Source organism: Excalfactoria chinensis, chromosome 1, assembly GCF_039878825.1.
Source record: "Excalfactoria chinensis isolate bCotChi1 chromosome 1, bCotChi1.hap2, whole genome shotgun sequence".
NCBI classification, from domain to species: Eukaryota; Metazoa; Chordata; class Aves; order Galliformes; family Phasianidae; genus Excalfactoria; species Excalfactoria chinensis.
The window spans coordinates 152,167,216-152,192,017 of record NC_092825.1 but is presented as its reverse complement, the minus strand read 5'-3'; the positions used below and the strand labels follow the sequence as shown (position 1 = coordinate 152,192,017).

Here is a 24,802-nt window from a genome sequence, read left to right as displayed (position 1 = left end):
GTTTTCAACACAGTCATCACCATTAAGTCACACATTTTCACCATCAATGTACAAGAGCCTGCATGCCGTGCTCATAAAAATCTGTACCAGCAGTGGTGACCCAAGCATTAATGAATATCACTAGGTGCAATTTTTTTCTGCATAGTGGAATCTAGTTCCATATTTTGCTTCATATGCACGTCCATGTCAGACACCATTCTGTCAGACTGCCCCTCTGCTGCCATCTGTCACATGGCAACATGTAATGGAATATTGGTGGGAAGGTTCAACTTCTACTGCCGTACTGCAAACATCCATCTGACATTGTGGGCCAACATAATGACAGAGGAAGCATTACTTCTTGGAGCAGCCCTTATATTCTGATCCCATGATCTGAACTCAAATTTGTTGACAAGCATCCTTGTGGCTCTCTCCCCAGTCTGAACCACTATGAGGACAGTCTGCCTTCTGTACCACCTTCTCTGTGTCAGCAAGCATAGCTACCAAGAGCAGCACTGCTCAATATGATTGTACAGAGATGTTATGTGAACTCATCTGACTCCTTATGTTCTTTCTTTACCTATCAAAGTGAACGGGAGAAGGATTCACCCTTGAATTCAAGAAAATATTCTGAGGTTTTTTGGGATTCATATTTATCTCTGTCAGACTTTTTCTTCCCTTTATACCTTTACAGCATTGCAAACAAGCAGCCCAACAATATTGCTATTCTGAAGATATTCTGATATATGTCTTCAAATAGACAAGACACCTGTGGCCATACCAACTCTGGATCATCCACCATCATTTCCTTCATGACCTTTAAAGATGTCAGATGAGACTATTTTTTTTCCAGTTGCTTCATTCCGCACTAGATGCAATTTCAGGTCCCAGAAGTGAAATCAGGCAGCACATTAATCAACTCTGCTCCCAAGTCTCCTCAATTCCGCCTTTCCATAGTTTATTTATTTATTTATTTATTTTCCTGGGTAATATAACACAGATTTTAAAGGAGAGGTATATTACCCTCCAAAAATACATACAGCTCCAATACCAGAAGTGGAATAAGCTCATTTAGATGAAAGGAACTATTTTCTTTTGGTGGAGTGAAAAACTTATCTGCCTCTCTTTGGATTACACTCAAGAGTTATGCCTTCGTGGTATATGAGACTGACGTTGCATGCAAGTCATCTGCTTGGTACGTTGTCAGAAAATATTTCCCTTAATAATTCTTCAGTGCATGACATTGCATGGATCACAAAAAGAAAAAGCTGCACTTTTGAAGGAAAAGAAAAGTACATCAGAGTTTAAGATGCACTCAGCAAACGTATCAAACTTAATGGCTACCTCTGGAACTGGAAGGGAGAGAAAAATTGTATCTGGACCACTTCTCATTTGTTCTTCAGTGGTGTTACAGTGACCAGAATGCTTTATGGGCACGCTTTCACAATGAGAGGTAGTAAAACGTGCACTATAAAAGGTGCTTGCATCACATGCCAGAATAATTTAAATAAAGCTGATAAATCTCTTGCATAATTAACAGAAGGTGGTCATTTCTGTATTTCTTACCTTAACTTGGCATAATCTGAGACTGAAAACATGAAAGCTTTAATTCAGTTGTGTATAACAAACACATCGCATTAAAACAACAGAAACAGGCATAGCAAAGCTTTATTTTGTTCTAGAGAAAACAATGTTGTTTTTTGTTCCTGGGCTCTTTCATTTGCTTCTGGTTTTTTATTACAATGTTTTTGGTGCCGTGGCTTTGGGTTTACCAGCCCCTGCTTGTCCATTTGTTTTATAGTCACCAAGTATTGTAAGGCTTGGAAAGATTACTGTAAAAATTATAATTTGTTCCTGCTCATTAGAAATGGATGCAGAAAAAGTTAGCAGTAAATGTCTTCTTTTCCAGCTTCTATTATAGAAGCCTGAAGGGCTGCAGTGCTTCAAACTGCTCAGCGTTAACTCATTAAGATCCAGAAATCATGACTTTGGCTGGGCTAGGCTGAGGGCTGGTCACATACGGTGGTTTCAGACAAGTAAAGTGCTGGAGAAAAATGTTTATAACAGCTGCATCTGAGGTTTTTTTTCAACTTTATTTATTTATTTATTAACTTTATTTGAAGTATTGTCATAATTAATGGGGAATGCAGAGTAAATAGAGTTTTTTCCAGGTTGCTGATCCGTGCTCTGTTAATGATGCGCTTGATTCAGAACAGCGCTGTAACTCATGGCAGCCACCACCTCCCGATGCCACTGCAGTGTTTGGTAATAAAGTCACTACCATCATTTTTCCTTCTGCCTTCATATGGACTAGTATATCACCTATGGTCCATAAGCCAGATGTCAAGCTTGGTTGCATATAGCTTAAAGAAACTGATAGCAAACATTAATATCTTGAGAAGGTCAAGCCATTAGAATTATGTATGTATGAATTTAGACCACTGCCATGAATAATACGGTGTATATATAAACTAAAAAATGATGTAACAATCAAAATTCTTTTACTGAAGTAAATGAAAAGTCATCCCGAATGAATGTGAAGTATCAAAAATGCGTTAGACCTTTACAGCTTACTGGCAAGAAAAGCCCCTGCTGTTTGTGCTGTTTGTGCCTGCTGTATGCTGCTCAAGTAAAGAACAAACAGTGGAGTGTACCCCACAAGATCTCTCAAATGCTTTTATTTGAACAGTTATTTCTGAAAATAACAGGAAGCTCTTTTTTTTTTTTTTTTTTTTTTTTTAAATAGGGATTTAATTTTCAGGTGTGAATTACAGAAACAGAGGGCTTTTCACTGCATGTGAAACCTTCAGTATCTAGAGAAGGTGGTACAGAGTTCAATGGTACAGATCAGGCAGTAGGCTTGCTTCTTATTAAAACGTCCTACTGAAAATAACTAGCACACAGCATTAAAAGTCTGCACTAATTTTTAAAAAATTATTTAGCTTTAAATTTTAAACTCAATTAATGAATTAATTAAGTGAATTAAAACAATTTACCCCATACAATTGAGAGAAGCTGAGTTTTACACTTTAATAAAAGCATAAAAGCATAATAATGGAGAAGAGGCATAACATTCTCAAGGTTACTGTTACTTGAATCCATTAAGCCTTGTACGTATTTTTCCTATTCAAAATACCCTAATTGTTTACTTATAAAGAAGGATGAAATGTAAAGAGAAAACTTGCTGTGCACTTCAACTGGACTGTGTACTTCAACCCTGAATACATCAAATTACGATGGTAAAAAGAAATGCTGAAGGGGAAAAACTACACACTGTATTTACATGGGTTGTGAAAAGTTACAAAGCTTTTTTTTTAGTATTGTCCTAGTTATACAAAAGAAACTGTGAATTAACTTGATGTCTGCTTGAAAGTATTAATTCCGAAACACAATGTCTAACAAGGACCAAAAACCCTGGGATGCATTCCTAAGAGCTTCCCTACGTGTACAAAAAGATGCCTTAAGATCTATAATTTTAAAAGTAAATATTTATTTTTAAATCAGAAGACGCTAAAGGCTGCTAGGAGCTCTTTATTTATTGAAAATTCCATTAGGTAGCTTCATTAATTTGATTTGCTTGATAAATGACACACTGGTGCCCTGAACTGTCAGTTTTCTGATGTGGGCTGTTACCCACTTGTTTAAATGAACAAACGTAATGAAACTGTTCATGAAAATGAGCTTGTACACCCACTTTCATCCAGCCGGCCATCATGCTTGTATTTCAGAGGTAGTTTTCCACTCCCAGCCCTTTTATTTCAGCATGTCTTCAGCAACTGCATTTTTCTTTCTTCAAAATATATTTTATTTAGTTTTATTTAGTCAAGCATACTGTACTCTGTAGACTGCAATTTGAATGGTACCCTGTAAGCATGTGTAGTAAGTCTTAACAGTTGACAAGGAACAGAACTGTGCATTATGCACAATTATGGCTTACAACTTACAGTAGTGACTGGAGTGGACATTGTTAACACCAGTCCGACACACACTTTAGTTTTTATGAGATTAGCAGTTGCTGTTCACTCGCTAAAAGGCACCAAAGGCAGCCTTGTGTGACACCCCGGTCCATTGTTTTGCAAGCAGCACTGAATAAATGATGGCCTGATAGAATTTCCCTGCATCTTTCCCAGACTTCTCTTCATATTTTCTATTTTTCAAAAGCTAATGCAGGAAGTGTAATTAGAGTGTATAATGATGGTTACAACAGCCCCAGAAACACGAGATTGATTCCCATGATGGCTGAAAAACACTCCATGCAGTATGTATAAACAGGCCCAATTTCAGAGTTCTAATTAACTTTATTAATGTTTAGTGCAGAAAGTAAGAAGGCAACTTAAACGAGGATATAAAAAGCACTGAAGCACTGAAACACTGGCTTCATAACTGACTCTTATTGGAAGACATGTTTTTCAGTGTTTTGTAAAGAAAAATAGAGTAATTTAGAAGAAAGATATCTAATATCTAATACACTCTAATAATAAGGAAGTTTTAAATAATGGAGCAAAGATACTAATAGTAGCTTCCTACTTGGTAACATAGGTAGCAATTCTTTATGATGTGCAATTAATAAAAATGATAGCAAACATGTAACAATGTACAATGACAGTGCGATAAAAGAGATGCAATTATGTGCAAGTTTCCTATTGTGCCAGCAAATAAGACTTTATGGGCTACTGGAAAATGAGTTTGTGAAAATCCAATTGTAGAAACCTTTTCCATTATACGTTCCTTTTGTAGAAACATATTAACTCACATGTGAAAAGGTAAAAAATTACACTGGTAAATAACTGTGGAGAAAGACCTTTTGCCCACTACAGATACAATTCCAAAAAATTGCATCTATATTAATTATATATATATATATATATATATTATTTTGATATAATTGGTACAACTAAGATTAAGAGGAGAAATATATTATTCACACATAAAGTATATAATCTGCATAGATTTTTCTGTTTACTGTCCATGGATTTCCATTTTGTAAATGAATATACAACTAAGTGAACTTTGGTGCTCTTCAATGAACTCAGACTGGAACGTGTCTGAAAAATTTATCTGATACATATTTCCCATTACTATAATTGCAAATGTTGCTGTAATAACACCTTTTAGATCCTAATATCTCTTCAGAACAGAAATTGCAGTGGAAAACATAAGACTACTTTTCTTGCATTCCCATATTCCCAGGCACGGAGATCTAACAATACTTATGAGCTATGACTATTGAGAATTTCTCAAAACACATGGTCAAAAATTTCTCAAATAAAATGATTGTGCCTTGGAATAATTTATTATTTGTTTCTGCTGATATTTTTTGTAGTCTCAATAGATAAAGGAATAAAAAGTCTTTCTAATGTGAAGACAAACTACAGTCTGATTTTGTGGAGTTTGGAAGCAGCGTATTAATACGTAGAGAAGTTTGAAAATCAGAAGTACATAATGTCAATAATGGAAAATTAGTGTATCTTTTCAAGCTATTATAGTTTGTTTTAAAGCTCTGATTTATATTCTATAGTGCTCGCAGCCTTGCCAGGAGAGCTTCTACCTCTGGAATGGTTTCACCCTTAGAAGGAGACCCATTACGCTCTGTTTTCCTTGCTTTGTTGCCCTCTCCATTACAGGATTCCTTTCTCCCAGCAGCCTTGTTCCAAGATGTAGAACTTGTTTCCACATCATAAGTAACTTCTTTGGTGACTGGGCTTCTTGTCGAGTTTAAGCTGATATTGTGGTGCGAACATGACTTCTCTAGTTGTGCCTTCTGGTTCTCTGTGAAAGATAAAACAAATAAGCTTCATCTCAATATAAAATACTCAGTTTCAATATGCTGTAATTTAAAAACATCTCTTGACAAGACAAAATTTCACATGCAGATGACACATTAAAAAGATTAACAATGCTCACAGAAGCAAGAATAATGAAGAAAAAAACAGTAAGCCTGGTCCCTTGGAAGTGATACAGACTACACAACTTTATTAGATTAGCATCCATATTTCCCATAAAATGAAGAACAGAGACTGACAGGATCCTTCTTTCTCACTTGAGTCAAAGAGAAAACATTACTCAGCACTTCACAATGGCTTCCAAACTTTTATCCGGTTAATTACATTTCCTACATATTTTTTAATTGATCAAATTTTGAAATGAAAAAAAAAAAGAATCTGTTTCCATTGAAACAATTCTTATTTAGGCAGCTAAGCAATTTTCAGAATCTGCTACTTTTTGCTTAATATCATTGTTATTAACTGTCAGAAGAAGCTGCACTTGGTTAAGATTCAGGAGCTCTGCTGGGCTGACGTGTATTAACAGACAGATTTCCTCTGTGCACGCAGCCCCAATATTCATGTAACAGCATCTGAAGAGTCCCTCTCATAGATCTCAAACTTTTTAAAAACAGGCATACTCAATATTCATGTAACCTTGAACAAGGCTTGAAAATGGCTTCAGCAAACTTGACATGACATTTAAAGTTTTTTTGGTTATTCTCTGAAAGATGTTCCATCATCCCAATAGTAATGACTTTGGAGCACAGGCAGTCACTCATGACAGTGTGTTTTATGTGAGAGCTGAAAATTCCTACCAAAAACAGCTTGTACATTAAAAGGCAGCTGCTGAAGATATTTACTGCACTGTCATTCCCTGACCAGAGGCTCCCAGTGATGGATGAGGATTTTATACACATTCTTGGACAATCTCAGCAAATTTTGCAAGTGCAATCACCTTTTGGGAAGTGGAGGAAAATAAATGCCTTTCTATCATCTTCTAATGCAGATAAATAGTTCTTAATTAAATTTTGATAACAGCTGATTTTTTTATTTTTATTTTTTTCAGTTAGCAGAAAAACCTAATTTCTATTTCTTATTATGGAAAACAATTTGCCCCCAAAGATGCAGTAACGTACACTTCAGATTTCCAGAAGGCCAAAGATTGGAGATGAACACATCTTCATAATTACACATAATAAACCCATTATATTAATTAAAATATCCCATTCTGCTTAAGTGTTTACATTTATTGATTCTGAACACACATTTAAAGGCTGAGAAAAGCATGCCACCTGTATCAGTACACAAAATTTAAGCTGCATTGTAGCTGTTTTTGTTTAGATTGTGTTGAAGATAACCTAGGAGTAGTGGGAAAAACACGTGTTTTGAAAATCAATATGTTTTAAAGCAAAAGATAAAATGCCAGAATCAAAGATTAGGTGTAGGTTTGGACTAACACTGAAGGTCCAACTACTTTGCAGTTCACTGGAATCCTTACCCCGAAATAGTCAAGGATCAATTTAGTATGAAGAACTGTACTCGGTAAAAGCTGTAGTGAATGCTAATGCACTGAGGCTTCCTTTTCCCCACTTTCTCATGCTATGATTTCAGTAACTTAGAAAAGCAAAAAGATTAAGCAAGAAACTGCTTCAAGTTAACTGCCAAGAAATAGATGCTGGGATCTATCCACAGTGTCATCCCACTTTGAAACTCTGATTTAGACTTGTAGAAAGATGTCTCTTATAACTTGCTAATTAGAATCTGGAATTCTAGTGTAAATGACTGAGTAAAGCAGAGTATAGTTTGTTGTGTTTTTTCTTTTTCTTTTTCTTTTTTTTCCCTTAAAGCAGCAGCACTGGCATTGATAATCATGACTTCCTTGGAATACAGTAGTAAACAGAGGGCTGGAGCACCTCCCCTATGAGGACAGGTTCAGGGAGCTGGGCTTATTCAATTTGGAGAAGAGAAAGCAGTGAGAAGACTTAATTGCAGCCTTCCAGTATTTAAAAGGGGATTATAAAAAGGACAGCAATCAACTTTTTACAAGATTAGATAGTTACAGGACAAGGGAGAATGGTTTTAAGCTGAGAGAAGGAAGGTTTAGATTGGATGACAAGGGGAAGTTCTTCACAGAGAGAGGGGTGAGGTGCTGGAACAGACTGCCCAGAGAGCCTGTGGATGCTCTATCCCTGGAGGTGCTCAAGTCCAGGGTGGATGGGGCCCTGAGCAGCCTGGTCTAATATCAGATCTGGAGGTTGCTGGCCCTGCCTGTTGCAGGGCACTTGGATCTTGATGATCCTTGGGGTCACTTCCAACCCAAGCCATTCTATGATTCTATGAACAAAGTCAACTTGTAAGACCAGAGTCCTTCCCTTCCTGCAAAAACAGGGAATGGCATTAGTAAGTGCCTTAACAACCAGTCAATTTATGTGAGTAGTCCTCAGTTTGCTTGTTGTTCAGGGAAGAAGTCAGAATTCCTTGAAACAATCACATAGTTACATCCTTAATACTAAGAAATGAGAACATTTTTGCTTCAGTCATTTACATACATTATCTGAATCCAGTTCTATCATCTTAAAGTTGTTTCAGATGCTTCCTAAATCAGGTGGCACCTTGTATGTTCTTTCAATCAAGGAAGGTTTTCTATACGCCTTAATGCATGCTCAGTATTAACAGATTTGGCTGTAGGCAATTCCCAGCACAGTAAACTGGCTGTTAGGAACCCTATTCAGAAACACTGAACTTTGCTGCTGGACCTGATTCAGAAAGCACACATACTTGTAGTCCTAGATTTCACTTTAGTAAATACGTATCCCAAGAACTATTCTTTTTATCAGAGTGAAGGACTGCTGCCGTTTAAGTTCAAAACTAATTAGATATTAGTAAGAACAAAAGGAGAAACTCACACTAATTCCTTACAAATAATTTCTACTTAGCCAGTATATTATTTTAATAAAACAGTAATTAGTATCAACCCCAAACTCTGCAACAACCTGTACTGCTTCACACACTGATTCAAAGCTTTCATGCTTTGGTGACTTGGTACACCATCCACTCCACAGTCTATTTACATTTAGGAAAACCCCCATGTCCAAATTATTTGACAAATTAAGCGCAAGAATAAATAATCATTACTGTATTTCCATTAGAGATTGTAATGCTTTGAAGAATTAGAGTAAGGAAGTTCTGGAATGCACATATACTAAAGCAATAATAATAATAATAATAAAAAAGCATGATCAGTTATGAGGAGCAATTTAATTGTTTCCTGAAAAGATATTTCATATGGCTGTCTGCAATAGCAAGGAAGTAGCTAAGGGGCATTGGGCCACACTTTCAGTATTTTCATTTCTATAACAAAGGAATCTACAGGAGATCCATAAGCCAGACAGAATCAACAGGCTTTCTTTAAACTACCTTGAACCATTCCACCATGGTCATTTATCATTTCAGTTTGTGCTTTTATCTGAAACCAAAAGTGCATGTGAAAATATATTTGAAAAATCCATTTGAGACAGTGTACAGAATAACATAAGTACATTTACACACTACACAACTTGTTTCAAATACAGAGTGAACTGAAAATAATGCTAAAGGCAGTTAAAAGGAAACTACTCATGGAGAAGCACATCTACACGAAGTCTTGTGAATAAAAAGCTTACATTGATGAAGATGCACTACTTGTCCACCTACTGTAGCAAGATCTACCTTCATGCAGCAGCAAGACAAAAAAGAAATCAGACATTAAAAATCACTGATTAAAGACAGAAGTTATTAATTAGCTGTATACATCAGAAATAGTTATGGTCCATAAGATTGATGTTTCTAATGTTTGGCCGCTCTGAGAAATCAATAACCATCACTTACACATCAATAATCGCTATGCAGATGAAAATTTAAAAAGAAAAAAGAAAAATAAAAAAAAAAGGAACAAAAAACTTTGATTTCACACTTAAGGTTTTAAAGACTAGAGTAAGAAAACTTTTACCCATAATAATTTTGACTTTACCACTACTGAATGCTTTGAGTCTCAGGTAAGATAGAGATCACATTGTACACTACTGAAGTCTAAGTTTTCAGATCTTATCTTATTGTAGATCCTTGACATCTTTAGACCTATTAAAATTCAGTTTTTCCAGATGTGAGTTTCTTGAACATCGCTGTTAATCAAAAACATTTCAAAATTGTATTCACATAACCCGGGGCCAAATAGCTGCTATCATTCTGAGACAAGTCTTCTAAAATCACTTTGATTAACAACAATGTTCAGAAAAAATAGTTGACAGAAAATTGTGCTTAATAGCTTTCCTTAGTTTAAATGGTGTCCTAGGATAGAATAACATAATCTATTAAAAGCTACATACTTTATATTCAGGAAAAAAAAAAAGAAATTGTGCAATAGTACGTGAACAAAAAAAATCAGCAATGTGAGACCTGCCTGCTGTGAACCTGGAGAAACAAAATACGATCAGTTGGAGATTTTTAAATCCTGCCTAATGCTGTTATATATTACCTTTAATGGTGAACAAAAATGATTTCAAGAGACTTACTGAAGCTGAGACACAGATTTTTCTAAAGCCGGTAATAAATATTTTAAATAAAAATGTACTTTGAAAAGCTTTATTTCATTGCATAGTCTCTCAATAAAAGTCTTGGTACTAAGGACATATTTAGTTTTTATGTAAATACTTGTACACTGATTGGAAAATAAAGCTGTAAATACAATAAAGAGAACGACATTACATGGCATTATAAGCTTGTATTACAGTCATACATCTCAATGTGGGGCATGATAAAATCGTAATATAGGCAAGAACGATTGCAGTTATAGTCTCATTACATCTTTTACCAAGTTAACAAGGAAAATTGCTCAAAGACTCAGTGCAGTATTTCTGATCTCTTTGGCTTCTGCTCCGTGTGTTATATTATATTCCTGAAGCTATGTCTATGCTGATAGATTTTCTTCAGACAACACTTATACATCACCCTTATCACCAATGCAAATTATTTTTACATTATGAATCATGACTTGACTTTGCTAGAAAATATTCTAGGGACATGCCCCCATGTCAAATGGTTTTGGCTTGGTAAAAGTAACAGCCCTCATCACTGGCTGCTCAGTGTGGTGTCATACTTTGACCTTGGTTCCCTGTCCCTGATGAGTGAAACTGAAAGTCAGGGAAAAGTTACTGAATCATGTTCACGTTGTACCCATGTGGCTTCCCAGTACAACAGAGGAAAAAAACTCCAATATTCAAAATGGTGATTTTGAACTTCCACATACCAAAATCTTGACTTTTGTACTATCAGAAAGGGCAAAAATAAAATCGTTAGTTCCTGTTTTCTTCTCAAGTAGGTGTCACAGTTTCATCTGCAATGGATTTTTCTTTATCGTATGGTATGATGCTATGTTTCGGTCTAGGAGAAAAACAATGATGATAATACACTGATGTTTATTGCTGCTCCTAAGCAGCTATGCAGAATAAATATACAGAATCAAGGCCATTAAAAAAGGCCATTAGAAAAAGTCCGAGAAGCTGGGAAGGAACAGAATTAGGAAAGCTGACTTAAACTGGCCAAAGGGGCGTTCCACACCATTTGGCCAAAGGGATATTCCACACCACAGAGTCACACATAATCACAGAATGACCCGGGTTGGAAGGGACCTCAAGGATCATGAAGTTCCAAACCCCATGCCTGGCAGGGCCACCAAACTTCCACATTTACTAGATCAGGTTGCCCAGGGCCCCACCCAACCTGGCCTTGAACACCTCCAAGGACGGGGCATCCACAACCTCCCTGGGCAGACTGTTCCAGGACCTCACCACTCTCCTAGTAAAGAACTTCCCCCTAACATCCAACCTAAATCTTCCCTCCTTCAACTTGGATCCATTTCCCCTTGCCTGCTATTATCAGCCCTTTCGAAGAGTTTACTCCCCTCCTGGATATAGGTTCCCTTCAGCTACTGAAAGTCTGCAGTGAGGTTACCCTGCAGCCTTCTTTTCTCCAGGCTGAACAAGCCCAGCTCCCTCAGCCCATCTTCATAGGGGAGATGCTCCAGTCCCCTGATCATCTTTGTCGCCCTCCTCTGGACCCTTTCCAACAGCTCCATGCCTTTCTTGTACTGAGGGCTCCATACCTGGACACAGTACTCCAGATGGGGCCTCACAAGAGCAGAGTAAACCACAACATCATGTGGAAGGAGTTTTGAAAGGGGTAGGAGTTCATTGGCCTCTTTTCCACTGCTTGGGTGGCTAGCTGGGCAGTGGTCAGGGGTTGGTGGGCAATTGTTTGTGCATCACTTGTTATATATATACAGACATACACAACTGTTATACAGACATACACAACTATTATCCTTTATCATTTTTTTCTATCTTAGTAAATAGTTTTATCTCAGCACACAAATTCTGATTCTCTCCCCCATTCCACTAGGAAGGTGGTGGGAGTGAGCAAACAACTGTGTGGTACTCAGCTACCTGCTGGGTTAAACCACAACAGGAGGAAATGGGGGGCCTTATTTTCTGCACTGCCCCTCCATCCCTATTACATCTTAAGGTGCTGCACATTTGTGAGCCTTGATTTTCTTATTTCCTTAAAGTCATTTATACAGCCCGAAGTTAGTGCTCTGAAATCTATTCCTCGGCACTGGTGTTAGAATGTCACAACACCTAATTCTCATCCTTAAAAGCCTGCCTTACCTCCCAGGAGCAAAACTTAGATGTAATAGGAAAGACTGCAATAGCTAGAAGGCACATGCTTATTACATAACATGACTCATAGAAAATGTTCTATCATCTCCTTGCTGGATAGTGTAATGAAAAATACTTAAAATACATTTTATTGCCATTTTTTTTATTAGTTTCCTATTTTTTCAGCAATTTCTGTGACTGGCAAGGGAAGGATGGAAGAAAATCCCCAAAATGTTAAAGGCATGTTGTGTGTTGCTATGACTTATTTCATTTATACCCCGCAGCACTAACCCTAGCACCTAAAGCAGTGTTAGCTGTACTTAAATGATCTTTGATAAGAAATTTCTTAGACCATAATATTTCATGCTAAATGCTCACAATTTGACTTAATCCAAAGCACAAAAGATTTGATAAGGCACAGAAAAGTGTTACTGAGCCTTCAAAGTTTAAATAAAAATAAAAACATACATTTAATTGATGTTGCTGTTCTAGTGTTTTATTAGAAAGTGTGAAATGCAAGGAATAAACATTAATCAATAGTTCAGTTTAGATGAGACTAAGTTTTCAGTAGCAGTGAATATAGTTTTTGTGTTCATTTCAGAGGCAAGAAGAGAGACTGTCAGAATTAAATGAGACTGGGATAGAGGATTTGTAGAAACTAAATTTCAATGCAAATCAATTATAAACTCTGAATAAATTAATTTGGGAAAAAACAAACTCTTCTGAACCAGATCCTTTTACCCATTCTTAAAGCAATGCCTTTCAAAACTGTTTTAATCTCTTGCTAACCTACATCTTCCCCAAAGACAAGCTACTGCTGATCACTCAATTCAATCTTACCCCTACTTCTTCCAAAGGCACCTTGCATTTGCATTGAGATGTGTGGAAACAATTTCTGTTTTTAATTTAATCTAATATGGGAATGACTTTCATTACAAGAAATGCAAATTTAAGTTACAAAGATTTAAATGCAAGTCTAAAGTGTCTGTCAAGAGGAAACAAGAACAATTGTTATCAAATTGCTGACAAAATTTACCCAAGCTTTATATAAAAGTGAGGAGGAAAACCACTGAAAGTGCACGATGGCTAATTCAGTCTTATGGCTTTAGCCTCTTCCCTAATTTTACTGCATAATAGTGGATCTTGATTTGTTTCATGCATCTTTCCATAAATTAAGGCAGTTTCTAGGACAATGAAAAATGGAAACTTCCAAACTTGAAACCTACTTTATGATCACTATTGATTTTTAGAGCACATGGTTTGAATCATTCTTAAAGAATAAAAAAAGAACAAGTTTCTTAATTAAAGAACAGATGAATAATTTTGCGTAACTCTAGTATTAATAAGAAATAAATTAATCTTATTTATGTTGGGATGAAGGAAGGTGAAAAGATGAACCTTGATCCTATCTCATTCTTATAGATGAGGCTTAGTGACACTATGCTTTTGGGCAGTGGCTGGGCATCTTATTCAATTGAGGTGTTTATGGGATTTCTTCCAAGGTACAAATAGGTACAAATATTTCTGTTCCTCAGAAAAGGAAGCAATCAGGAAATTATAATGATCTGTCATTAGCATACCTGGGTTAGTTTAAATTTCTGAAATGTATTTCATTACTGGGCTTTCTACTCTATGCACAAGCATGTTGTAGTTGACCATTTCAAGTTGGCACAACAAAGTACACAGAGGTCCATATTTATATAACGTCTGTATTTATATTTTATAAGCTATACTCTATAATACCCTGATGATTTATGTAAATCTCATTCTAAACTGATGGCTTTGAACAGGAGATCCCTTTAGTTTCCAAACATTTTTGTGCGGTATCTACCTATAGATAGATGAATACAAGCTACACTTTGATACAGAATTTAAGGAATATGCATAAACATTGCTAGCATCAAAGGAAAGCTTCTGGCAGCTGCAGTGTGTAATGATAAGTAATGCGTTGAGGAAAATAAATGGAAAAGAAACACTAGAATTGTGGCAGTGTTTTCTCTGCTGCTGTGGACCAACCCTCTCTCTGCCCCCCTTCCACAACAAAAAGAGCAGTGGGAACCCTCAGATCTCTGGAAAATAAAATCTCAACAAATCCAAATAATGAAAAAACATCTAAAAGAATGACCTGATATTTATGAGATTCCACTCACGGCAGTTCTAAATAGTATTGTTGCTTGTTAAGTATTTATTAATTTAGCATAAATATTTTACAAAAAAACCAACCAACCAAACAAAAAACAACTGTGTCTAGTAATTGCCTTTTGAATTTAATGTCAAACTTTTGAGTTTATCCTCTTCTTATCCACTATTCCTGATAAGAAAGCTTTACAAAGGATCCTAGGCATTCTAATTACCGCTAGAAAAGCATACTATTTGTATATCCTTATTATAGCCCAAATTTCCATTTCCACACCTATATCAGCAATCAGAGTACTGATAGGTTGAAATATTGAAGATAGAGCACAAATATTTTGTAATGTCAAAACTAATGGGAAAAAAAAAATCATCATCCATTGCACTTTTCTCCTATGGAATCAGCCTGCTTCTAAAGTAAAAGGAGTCCTGCAAATGCTTTTGGGAGTAACATAAAGTTAAAAGGTGAAGACTGAAAGTAAAGTAGGCGAGTGTTAGTCTTAACAATCAAGTAGAAATGCAATTTTCTCACATTCCTGTAACTCGTACTGGAACAATGTTCTAGGGCAGTTTGCGCCCACACAGGTCACAGTCACAGTGTGCCGTCATTCACTATTATCCAAAAGACTGCAGGAATAGCTTCCAGGCTCCCATGCTCCTCTCTTTACAGCATGGAAGCAAAGAGGTGATTGTGAAGTGTAACCTGCGTACACTAACATCCAAGATTGCCTTCATGAATGCACTGGAGATAGTTTAAAGCTGAGTCACCTTACTTCATGTGACTTTCATCATTCAAGAATTATTATTACTATGGTTCTTCCTTTTCTCTGCTGCAGAAAATTTAATGGTCAAAATCATGCTAGAAAGTAGAAACCGTGCAGCAGGAAATAGTACATTTTTAAGAGCCCCACTAAAAAACAAATATTAGGAAATAAATGCAAAGTAAAAAGTGATTCATTTTCTGCTTGTTTCTCAAGACTGCCTATAAACTACTCTGACAGTTCTCTTTCAGCGTATCAAGCTAATTAATGTTATGTGTTTTCACTCAATTATTTATTTTCTCTCTTTGGGATGGACTGTGATTGGGCCTTGTTCATGTGTGAAGGAAGATGGGATTTGAAAATAATCCTGCTCTCGACATGATGCGGTGATAGATGTGTTTCACACCAAGAACTGTACACTACAAGTTTAACAAATCACTTTGCAAAGGGACTAGGATTTCAACAGAATCTAATTAAGGAAATCTTCTCTAAAGATGGCTCTTACTCACTTCCCCCATCATCACTGATTATTATCTGAAACAAATTCTAAACACACTGTCATAGGTAATTAATCCAATCCAGACAAACTCAAAACGTTCTGTTTAACATCATTAATGGTATGCATTTCTCACTTCATGAACACATTTGTGTCCTATATTTTAACAGATAAACACTTTGCAGCCACTTTGGTATGTAAAAACTCTGTTGAATCCTCAAAAGCCAACTATGAGATTTCCAGATTCCTCTTTTACTAATCAATTGCATGCAGTTACTGTGTAGCAATGATCAAGTATCAGAAAAGATCAGTTAGTCTTGCTATGTAAGGGAGGATTTTTTTAATTTAAGACATAAATTTCTTTGGTCCACATTCTTTGGTCTTATAGAAGAAGCTTTCCTCTCACTTAGACGAAAAACTTAATGCAGACACAGAGCCAACAAAAAAAGAGACTGAACAAATGATCCCTTTACATTCACTGAAAAATCAAGGCTGAAAGCAGTAAGACCTCCTAAACAACTGAAAGAAAAAAGAATTTTACATATGGACCTGGTATTCCTTTGTCTATTTTGACTTACAAAGCAGCCTTGCAAATGTGCCTAGCTCAAAAGGTGAGACTAAAAACAAAAGGTTAGAGATCATCATGGTATATTAATTATGCAAAAGAAGCCAAACTAAATTTAATCAGAAACAGCAGCCTCCAAACAGGAAAAATCTCTTTTTTGTCAGAGAAAACATTTATGGTAATGCCAGTGCATCTGCTGATTGCAGTCAGAGCTGCAGGATGCCAACATTAAATCACTGAACCATCTTGACAGCTTGTCGGTACTCAAGTCACATTCTAATAATAATTTGCTGTGAAATTTACCCAAATCTGAAAATTAGCCAGAAAATGTTTACAAAGAATATAGGTAAGAGTCAATAATGGAGATATAAATTGATTTTCATCTGAAAAAAAAACAAAACACATCTAAAATAGATGTTTGGTCCTTAGACATTTCAGAGCTGCATTTATATTGATAAGTCTCTACAAAGGACTGAACATTTTAAGAACGAAACATAATTTTTTCTTCAATTTCCTGTTGATCGTGACCTACCACTTTTTTTGTTTAGAATGTTAGCATGCGTGTTTGTTTAATATAAACTCAGATTAGCCATTTGAAGAAGGTCTGCACTATTTAAAATCAATTTTTAATTCCTGACACCTGAGGATTCTACACAGAACAATATACTTCACTGTAAAGCTTTAATTGATGCATCTATGTACTGTGGAGGGTGATTACTTGAATAATAAGTATCAGAGATGTGTGATCTGGTTGCTAAGCAAATGTGAGCAAGACCACAAGCCTGAGAAACTACGTAACAATGAATCAAGGTATGATGACAGGATAATCATTCCATGAATTGTCATGTTGAAGGACTCACAGAACTCTGAACTGCATGCGACCACACATTAGAAAATTGCTTGAGGGGTAATTAAAGTAATAATAGAAAAGTCCAGACAATCACAAATAATACAAAAATACATGCTTAACTTATTTCTCTGTAGCATGCACAGTCAAATGATTCTCATGTTATAGTAAATGCTTCAACAGAGAAAATTCAGAGGGCAACAGATTACAGCAAAGACCACTGGAATTTATCTGAATTAGCATTAACGGTTTTCTTTCTCAGCAAGTGTAAGAGGAAGACAAAGACCATAGCCACAAATGTTTCTCCCTTACTTCTTCTTTCCCTGGAGATTTTATTGCTGAGCATGATGTTACATGTATGGAATAGCTCTTCATTGAGTTTGGGTGACATCTTTCCCAGCCTCTTGCCAAGATGCTGTATGTATTTTGGGGGTGAAGGAGAGGAAGTCCTGGAACTCTTCAGCAACAGACAAAACACTGGTGTGTCATCAACAGAGCTCTGTTGGGAACACAAGGCACAGCACCATATGGGCTGCCAGGAAGAAAGTTAACTGCCACCCAGACAGACCTGGCACAACTGCTGATATTTTAACAGATCGATACTTATTTAGTTGCCATTGCATATCTACATTTGATGAAAGCTATTCACGCATCAGTTTTAAGACTTTTAAGACTTTCAAGATACACTTTCACAGTTTTGATATTTGCCTAACACATTCCCATTCCTCTCACTCTCAGCTTTTGTTCAGTTTACTGTATCACTTTATACTGGTATAAACCCCCCCTCTACAAGCTCGCACTTCATCTCTGAGCATATATACTTAGAGAAAATAATCTAGTTCTAGAAGTAAGCCTGTCTGTGATGGAAACCATCTGATTGCTCAGCAGTACATATTCAGAAATCTCCTCACTCTCCCATGTGCCACCATTATTCCTTCTTTTCCTCTTAAATTTTCATGAAGACCAGGATACACATATATAACTGTCATATAAAGGTCGTATATAATCACGACCACTGCACTTCTGAAAAAGAAAATTCTTTTCCTGCCATCACATTCTGAACAGAACCTAAGAACACCTCTTAGGAAACACACTGCATATAATAATTGGAATTGTCATAATGACATTTCTTTCTAGAATGAATATGTTCTGTAAACACATTGCTAGCTCATCAGTTAAGTTACTCAGTCATGGTAAATATGTTAGGGTTATATTTCCAAATCTTTCCTAGCATCCTCATTAGAACTCATTTCAAAAGAGTAATGTTATACCTAAATAGCTTTAAATGCTATGAAGAAAAACAAATTCTACTGATAAATAACTCAATGTTCAGCAGCTGAATGCAGCCTAGGTAAAATCTATTAAAATGCAAATCTCAAGCACAGACTTGATCATTTCAAAGTAACATCCTATAGAAGAAATATAATTTTAAGATTTGTGCAATAATACTGTGAACAAATCAGGATTCCCAGCATCACCCAGCACCATCAAAGAATAACTGTTCAGCAGATTCTGAGGACAGTTCTAAAAATTATGGCTAGATATTCATGTATTTTACTTCAGAAATATCCCAACTCAGGAAGTCTATGGGGGTGAGGGAGAATATCCTCTAAGAATTTAGCTACTGCAAACTACATGTTATCTGATCTTTCAAGCTGGATCTGTAACTAGGAAATTGCAAAATATTAGAAAGGCCTTCATGTCTCTTGGAAAGATGTTGTAGGGATCAGGAGTACGGGTAGTGTTCTCCTCAGTTCTCCTGGTTTGAGATGCTCTGTCCAGGAAGGTGGTGTGTCCTTGGCAGTGTTGAAGAGGCATCTGGATGAGGAGCTACGAGATATGGTTTAGTAGCTTTGGTAGAAAGGGTAATGGGGCGACAGTTGGAATAGATTATCTTGTAGGTCCTTTCCAACCTTGTGATTCTATGATTCTATGAGCAGAAAGAGGATAACAGACCAATTGAATTAATGTCTGTGTGGATGGATTCAAACTCTGGGCTTCTGGTACTATGATCTTGGATTCGCCTTTGCGACTAGGCATGTTGATGCTGAATAGGATCAGTAGGAACAAGAATATACGCAGCAGCAAAATGGCTGGGCTTATCATCAAAGCTTTAGACTCTATTTGATGGAGGAAGGTGATATACTCCTGTGTGACAGAGAAGATCCACAGAACACTGTCACTTCAGAAAGTAGAAGTGGAAAACCTCACATTTGTTCCAGAGGAACCTGGGAGGGCTCCTCAAAAAACGTAAAGCGGACAATAGCCCAGCTGAAGTGCCTCTGGACCAACACATGCAGCACAGGAAATAACTACGAGGAGATGGAAACTGTAGTGAATTTAGAAAATTATGACCTAATTGCTATCACAGAAACATGGTGGGGCAAATTACACAAGTGGAATACAATGACTGAGTACTACAGGCACTTTAGAAGGGATAGGCAAGGCAGAAGACTTGCCCTCTATACTAAAATATAGGTAGACTATTAAGAACTGCCTCAGAAATATAGCCATGATCAGGTGGAGAGCCTGTGTGTGAATATTAGGGACCAGACCAGCAAAATACATCTGGTGGTCAGAAACTAATGCAGGCCACCCGATCAAGAGAAGTATAAGAATGAGGTCTTCTTGCTTTAGATACAAGAAGTGGTGTGCTCACAGGCACTCATCCTGATAGGGGGGATGTCTGATGCAAAAGCAACACAGAGGGCTATAAACAATCCAGGAGATTTCTGGAATCCACTGAGGATACTTTCCTGGTCCAAGTATTGAACAGATCAACCAGAGGTGAAGCATTACTGGCCTTGATGCTCAACAGTGTGGAGGAGATAATTAAAGAGGCAGTTTGGGCTATAATGACCATGGCCTTGAGTTCATAACCTTGAGGAATACAGGCCTGGCAAACCACGGAGTTTGAATCCTGAACTTCAAGAGAACAAACTCCCAGCTGTTAAAGAAATTATTAGATGAGATCCTCTGGGAAACTGTCCTTAGGGACATAGGAATGGAACAGAGCTGACAGTTATTCAAGGACATGTTTCTGAGGGCACAAGAGCTTTCTGTTCTCAGCATAAAAAATGAAGTGAGGAAGCAGGAAACTGGCATGGCTGAACAGAGATCTGTTGGTTAAACTGAGGGAAAAGCAGGAAAAATACGGGCAGTGGAAGCAGGGAAGTATGGCCTGGAAAGAATATGGGGATGCCATCCAGATGTACAGAGATAGATAGGATCAGGAAAGCTAAGGCAGAGATGGAACCAAGTTTGGCAAGAGATATTAAAAATAATAAGAAGGGATTCTATGATTCTATAGATACGTAGGTCAGAAGAGACAGGCAAAGGGCAGAGGACCCTCTCTGGTAAATGGGAAGGAAGAACTGGCTTCAGTAGATAGCTACAGAGAATGAAATAGGGATTCTAGTGGTTGAGAAGCTGGACATGAGCCAGCAGTGTCCACTTGCAGCTCAGAAGGCCAACAGTATCCTGGACTGTGGCAAAAGAAGGGAGGCCAACAGGGGGAGGGAGGTGATTGTTCCCCTCTGCTCTGTCATTGTGAGGCCCCATACTGTGCCCAGGTATGCAGTACCCAACACAAGAAAGATGCAGAGATTTTGGAGTGGGTCCAAAGGAGGGGCACAAAGATAATCAAAGGGCTGGAGCACCTCTTTTATGAAAAAAAGGTTGGGGGATCTGGGCACGTTTAGCTTGGAGAATAGAAGGCTTTGTGAAGACCTCACTGTGGCCTTCCAGTACATGAGGAGAGCTTGTAAGCAAGAGGGGGACTGGCTTTTTATGCTGTTTATAGTGATGGGACAAGGAGGAATTGCTTTAAAATAAAAGAGGGGAGATTTAGGTTAGATATTAGGAAGAAATCTTTAACTCAGAATGTGGTGAGGTATTGGAATGGATTGCACATAGAAGCTGTGGATGCTCCTATCCCTGGAGTTGTTCAAGGCCAGGTTGGATGGGGGCCTGGACAGTCTGAGCTGTTGGGTGACAACTTACCCACAGCACAGGGTTGGAACTAGATGATCTTTAAGGTCCCTTCTAACCCAAGCCATTCTATGATTCTATGATATGATTCTATGTTTGCTGCTTCTGAGATTAGTAATGACAAAAGAGTTTTTTCCATAATTTAACATTTAAATGAGAACAGTTTGAATAAGCTGAGGTGTAGGTCTGTATTTTAACCTTCTATTATCTAAAAGCATACCTTAGAACAAAGTTCAATTGCATTCGTGTAGGCGCACGGCAACTATGGAAACAAAATCATCTCTTTTTGGCAGTAGTGTATAAAATTATTTGAAACAATGGAGCATGCTTAGTCCTGTGTGTCCTTGTGCTTGGCCAAAGGCCAATGATCCCCATGTGAGATTCACTGGAGTAAATGACTTTCTGCTAGTTGCCTCAGGCTCCCTTCACAGTCAATGAGGAGAAACAAGCACTTCTGAAGTGTGCTTCATTTCACCCTGATGTAGATATCCGAAACAGGTAGAGACAGCTTACAGTAACTAACTCAAATGTGAATGCCTGCAGTAGCCATCTAAAAGTAAGTTACCAGATACTATTTTTAAAGGTTATAACTTCTGTATTTGAAAAGTTCAAACTTTTGACTCCATAAAATCTGCATAAAGGGCAGACTGTCTAGTCAATATAGTGACAGGAGATTCTAAGATCCTATGTTATACTCTCAGTGATTTCAGAGGTAGATAACAGTTTATGTGCACCAATCTCAATACCTATTTAACATAAGCAATAGAATTTCATAAAGTTTGTTCTTGGTGAAGTAAATCACACTCTGTTTGCTAAAGCAAGTAGTTTAGATATGAACAGGGGAAAACTGTTTTGCATACAATATACACTCAAGAACGGCAGATGTGAAAATAGTCATTATTAAGTATGTCACTCAGCTGTAACTTATCATAAATTTTTGCTTCTTAAAAATCCTTTATGTTCACTTCCTTTTCTCTAAATATTTAGGCATATGTTTTACAGTTATTTAGGTTCCTGTCTCTAGCAGATCTGTGATACTTTCGTGTAGTTCTGCAAGTTCCTAACAAGCCAGAAACATATTCAGGACTTACAATCAGCCTATAAAATAACTCTGTGTACTGACATATGGAATCCTATTCCTCATGTGAAAATTATCACTGCTTTAAGCTGATAATGGGTTAGATTTAGTCCTAGCTATGCAAAATTTATAAATTCTAATAGTGTATATTGAAAGTTAAGAATCTCATATGCAGCGTTTGCTTCTAGTTTTAAGGGATTAAGATATAAATATGGTGCTTTGCTTTGTATAGCAACGCAACTGGATTTTAGAAATTACTCTGCCTTATGTGTTTGAATTTGTGTTACCTAAGACTTCTAGCTTAGTAGGTGAAAGGATTAAGGGGAAAGTGATTTAAGTCTCATGAAAATGTATACAAATTCTTTCTCTCAAATAAAAACAAACCACTAACAACCTCTAACAGTACTTATTAGAATATGTAGCAACTTAAAAAAAAATAGCATAAAACTGTAGCAACACCTGTTACTCAGCACTACTCTAAATCATATAGTCTCATTGCCATTCAAAATCTACAGTAAACAAAATACTTTCACTGGATCATATCACCATATTTTATGCATATATTAAAGATTTTTTCCTTCTTGTAAGCATACTAAGCATGACATTAAATTTGAATTATTCCATAAAACATAAACCTAAAGAATTAATAAAGGAAGTCATTTGAGTTCTAACATTATAACAGCTATAATAATAATATTAATAATAATAATAAAAAATAATGTTCTTGGTATGAAAAAAATACATGCAGTTAAAATTCTTTCCTTTTCATCTCTGGACATATACCTTGTTCACTTTCACAGTTTAATAGACTTTTATGCTATATCCCATCATGCACTCAGAAATAATCTGAGTGACCTCTGCCTATCAGAATTAATACAGAAAGTAATTTCTTTTATCAAACTATATACATTTCCATATTCTTCCAAGCAGGAATGACTTACACAAAAGAGATCCTACTAAAATAAATAGATTTCAAAATTTTGAGACAACTTTTTTTACAGGCAAGCACATAATACATCTGTAGGTGGCTGAAATTGTATAGTACTGTACAAACTATACAAACTATTTAATTTTCAAGGGCAACACAAAGTGTGGGATGTTGTCTGTAGATCCTATCTATGCATCCACATCTGCTATACTCCACTACAATAAAATACTTGTAGGATATTGTAGTCTTTACACAGAATCATTATGCCTGACTTTACAGGACAAAAACAGAAAAGAGATTGCATTGTCAAGTGACTAGTCAAGGGAAAAAGGCAATCTTCAGAGTACAATTAAAAGCACATACTTTAGATATCTATCTCTCTTTTTTTAAGTATTAAAGTCCAGTTTGGATTAGTTTTAAATAGATAGTTACAACAAGTTCCATGAAATTAAGTGGAATACACCTACATCAGACCATGAACTTTCTTTACTTTCCTTATAGGTATTGAAACCCACCTGAGAACTATCAGCTTTGACTGGCAGTTTCTGACTCTTATTCCTAATGTTTTTTGTCAGTGGTGTAAGTCAGACAGAGAAGTGGGCTGAAGAAGTTAAACAGATATATGGTAGACAAAGACCACTAAGTCTAGTGCTTTGTGTAGCTGGCTGGCTACTTAAGATTTCTTTCTTAAACACAGATCAGTAAGATATAATTTACATAGTAGATTAGATTGACATATATATGAGTTGGCATTAAGCAGGATCATGTTTTGGGAAGAATAAACATGAATGCTTATGACAGATAAGAGGATTTTTGAAGATACATCAGCTGCACCAAGGCCAGGCTGGAAAGGGCCCTGGGCAGCCTGGTCTAGTATTAGATATGGAGGCTGGTGTCCCTGCATGGAGCACGGGGTTTGAACTTCATGATCCTTGATGTCCTTTCAAACCCAAGCCATTCTATGATTCTATGCACTGGATTACCTATTGTAAAAGGAGGGATAGGGAAATGTGAGATCTCCAAATTTATTATTATATAAATCCAGAGATCAGAACTGCACTTATATTTTATTCAGACTTTTTTGACTGAGAGACATGAAACTCACTTAACAATGGGAATTTACAGTACATTAAGATTCTGGATGCAGCTTAAGAAAGCACCCTATCGCCTGTATTTCCTAGGTTAGAAGAATATTTGTAGCAGGAATTAAGAAATCATGTTATTTATTAAAAAAATTTCGGATGATGTTGTATATATATATATGTATATATATTATAGATGCTTCATATAGTTTCTATTATTACGAAATCTTTTTGACTTTTTTTTTTAAAATTTTTTATTTGCTTTAAACAAAATAAATCTGGATATGGTAACAGTTTTTTAATTTCTTAAATATACGGATCCCAGCTTCCTGCTCTATTTATCAAAATATAAATAAAACGACAAAACATGCCATTAAAGGCTAAAAGTAAATGTTCACTAATGTACAATCATCGGTCTAAACCTGTGATTTCATTGAAATGTAAATACTTTAAGGTTAGAAACTACAATTGTAAACAGGTTATCAA

The 24,802-nt window shown here is 36.5% G+C and overlaps 1 protein-coding gene across 1 annotated transcript in view; it reads right to left on the bottom strand.

The window, feature by feature from the left end:
- Positions 1-5,268: 5,268 nt before the first annotated feature.
- DIAPH3 (diaphanous related formin 3) overlaps positions 5,269-24,802 on the bottom strand; it is a 218,915-nt gene continuing 199,381 nt past the window's right edge. The window contains exon 28 of the mRNA XM_072344791.1: positions 5,269-5,748. Coding sequence (XP_072200892.1) covers positions 5,492-5,748 — 257 coding nt within the window. The 3' untranslated portion in view covers positions 5,269-5,491. The remainder of the gene's footprint in view (positions 5,749-24,802) is intronic.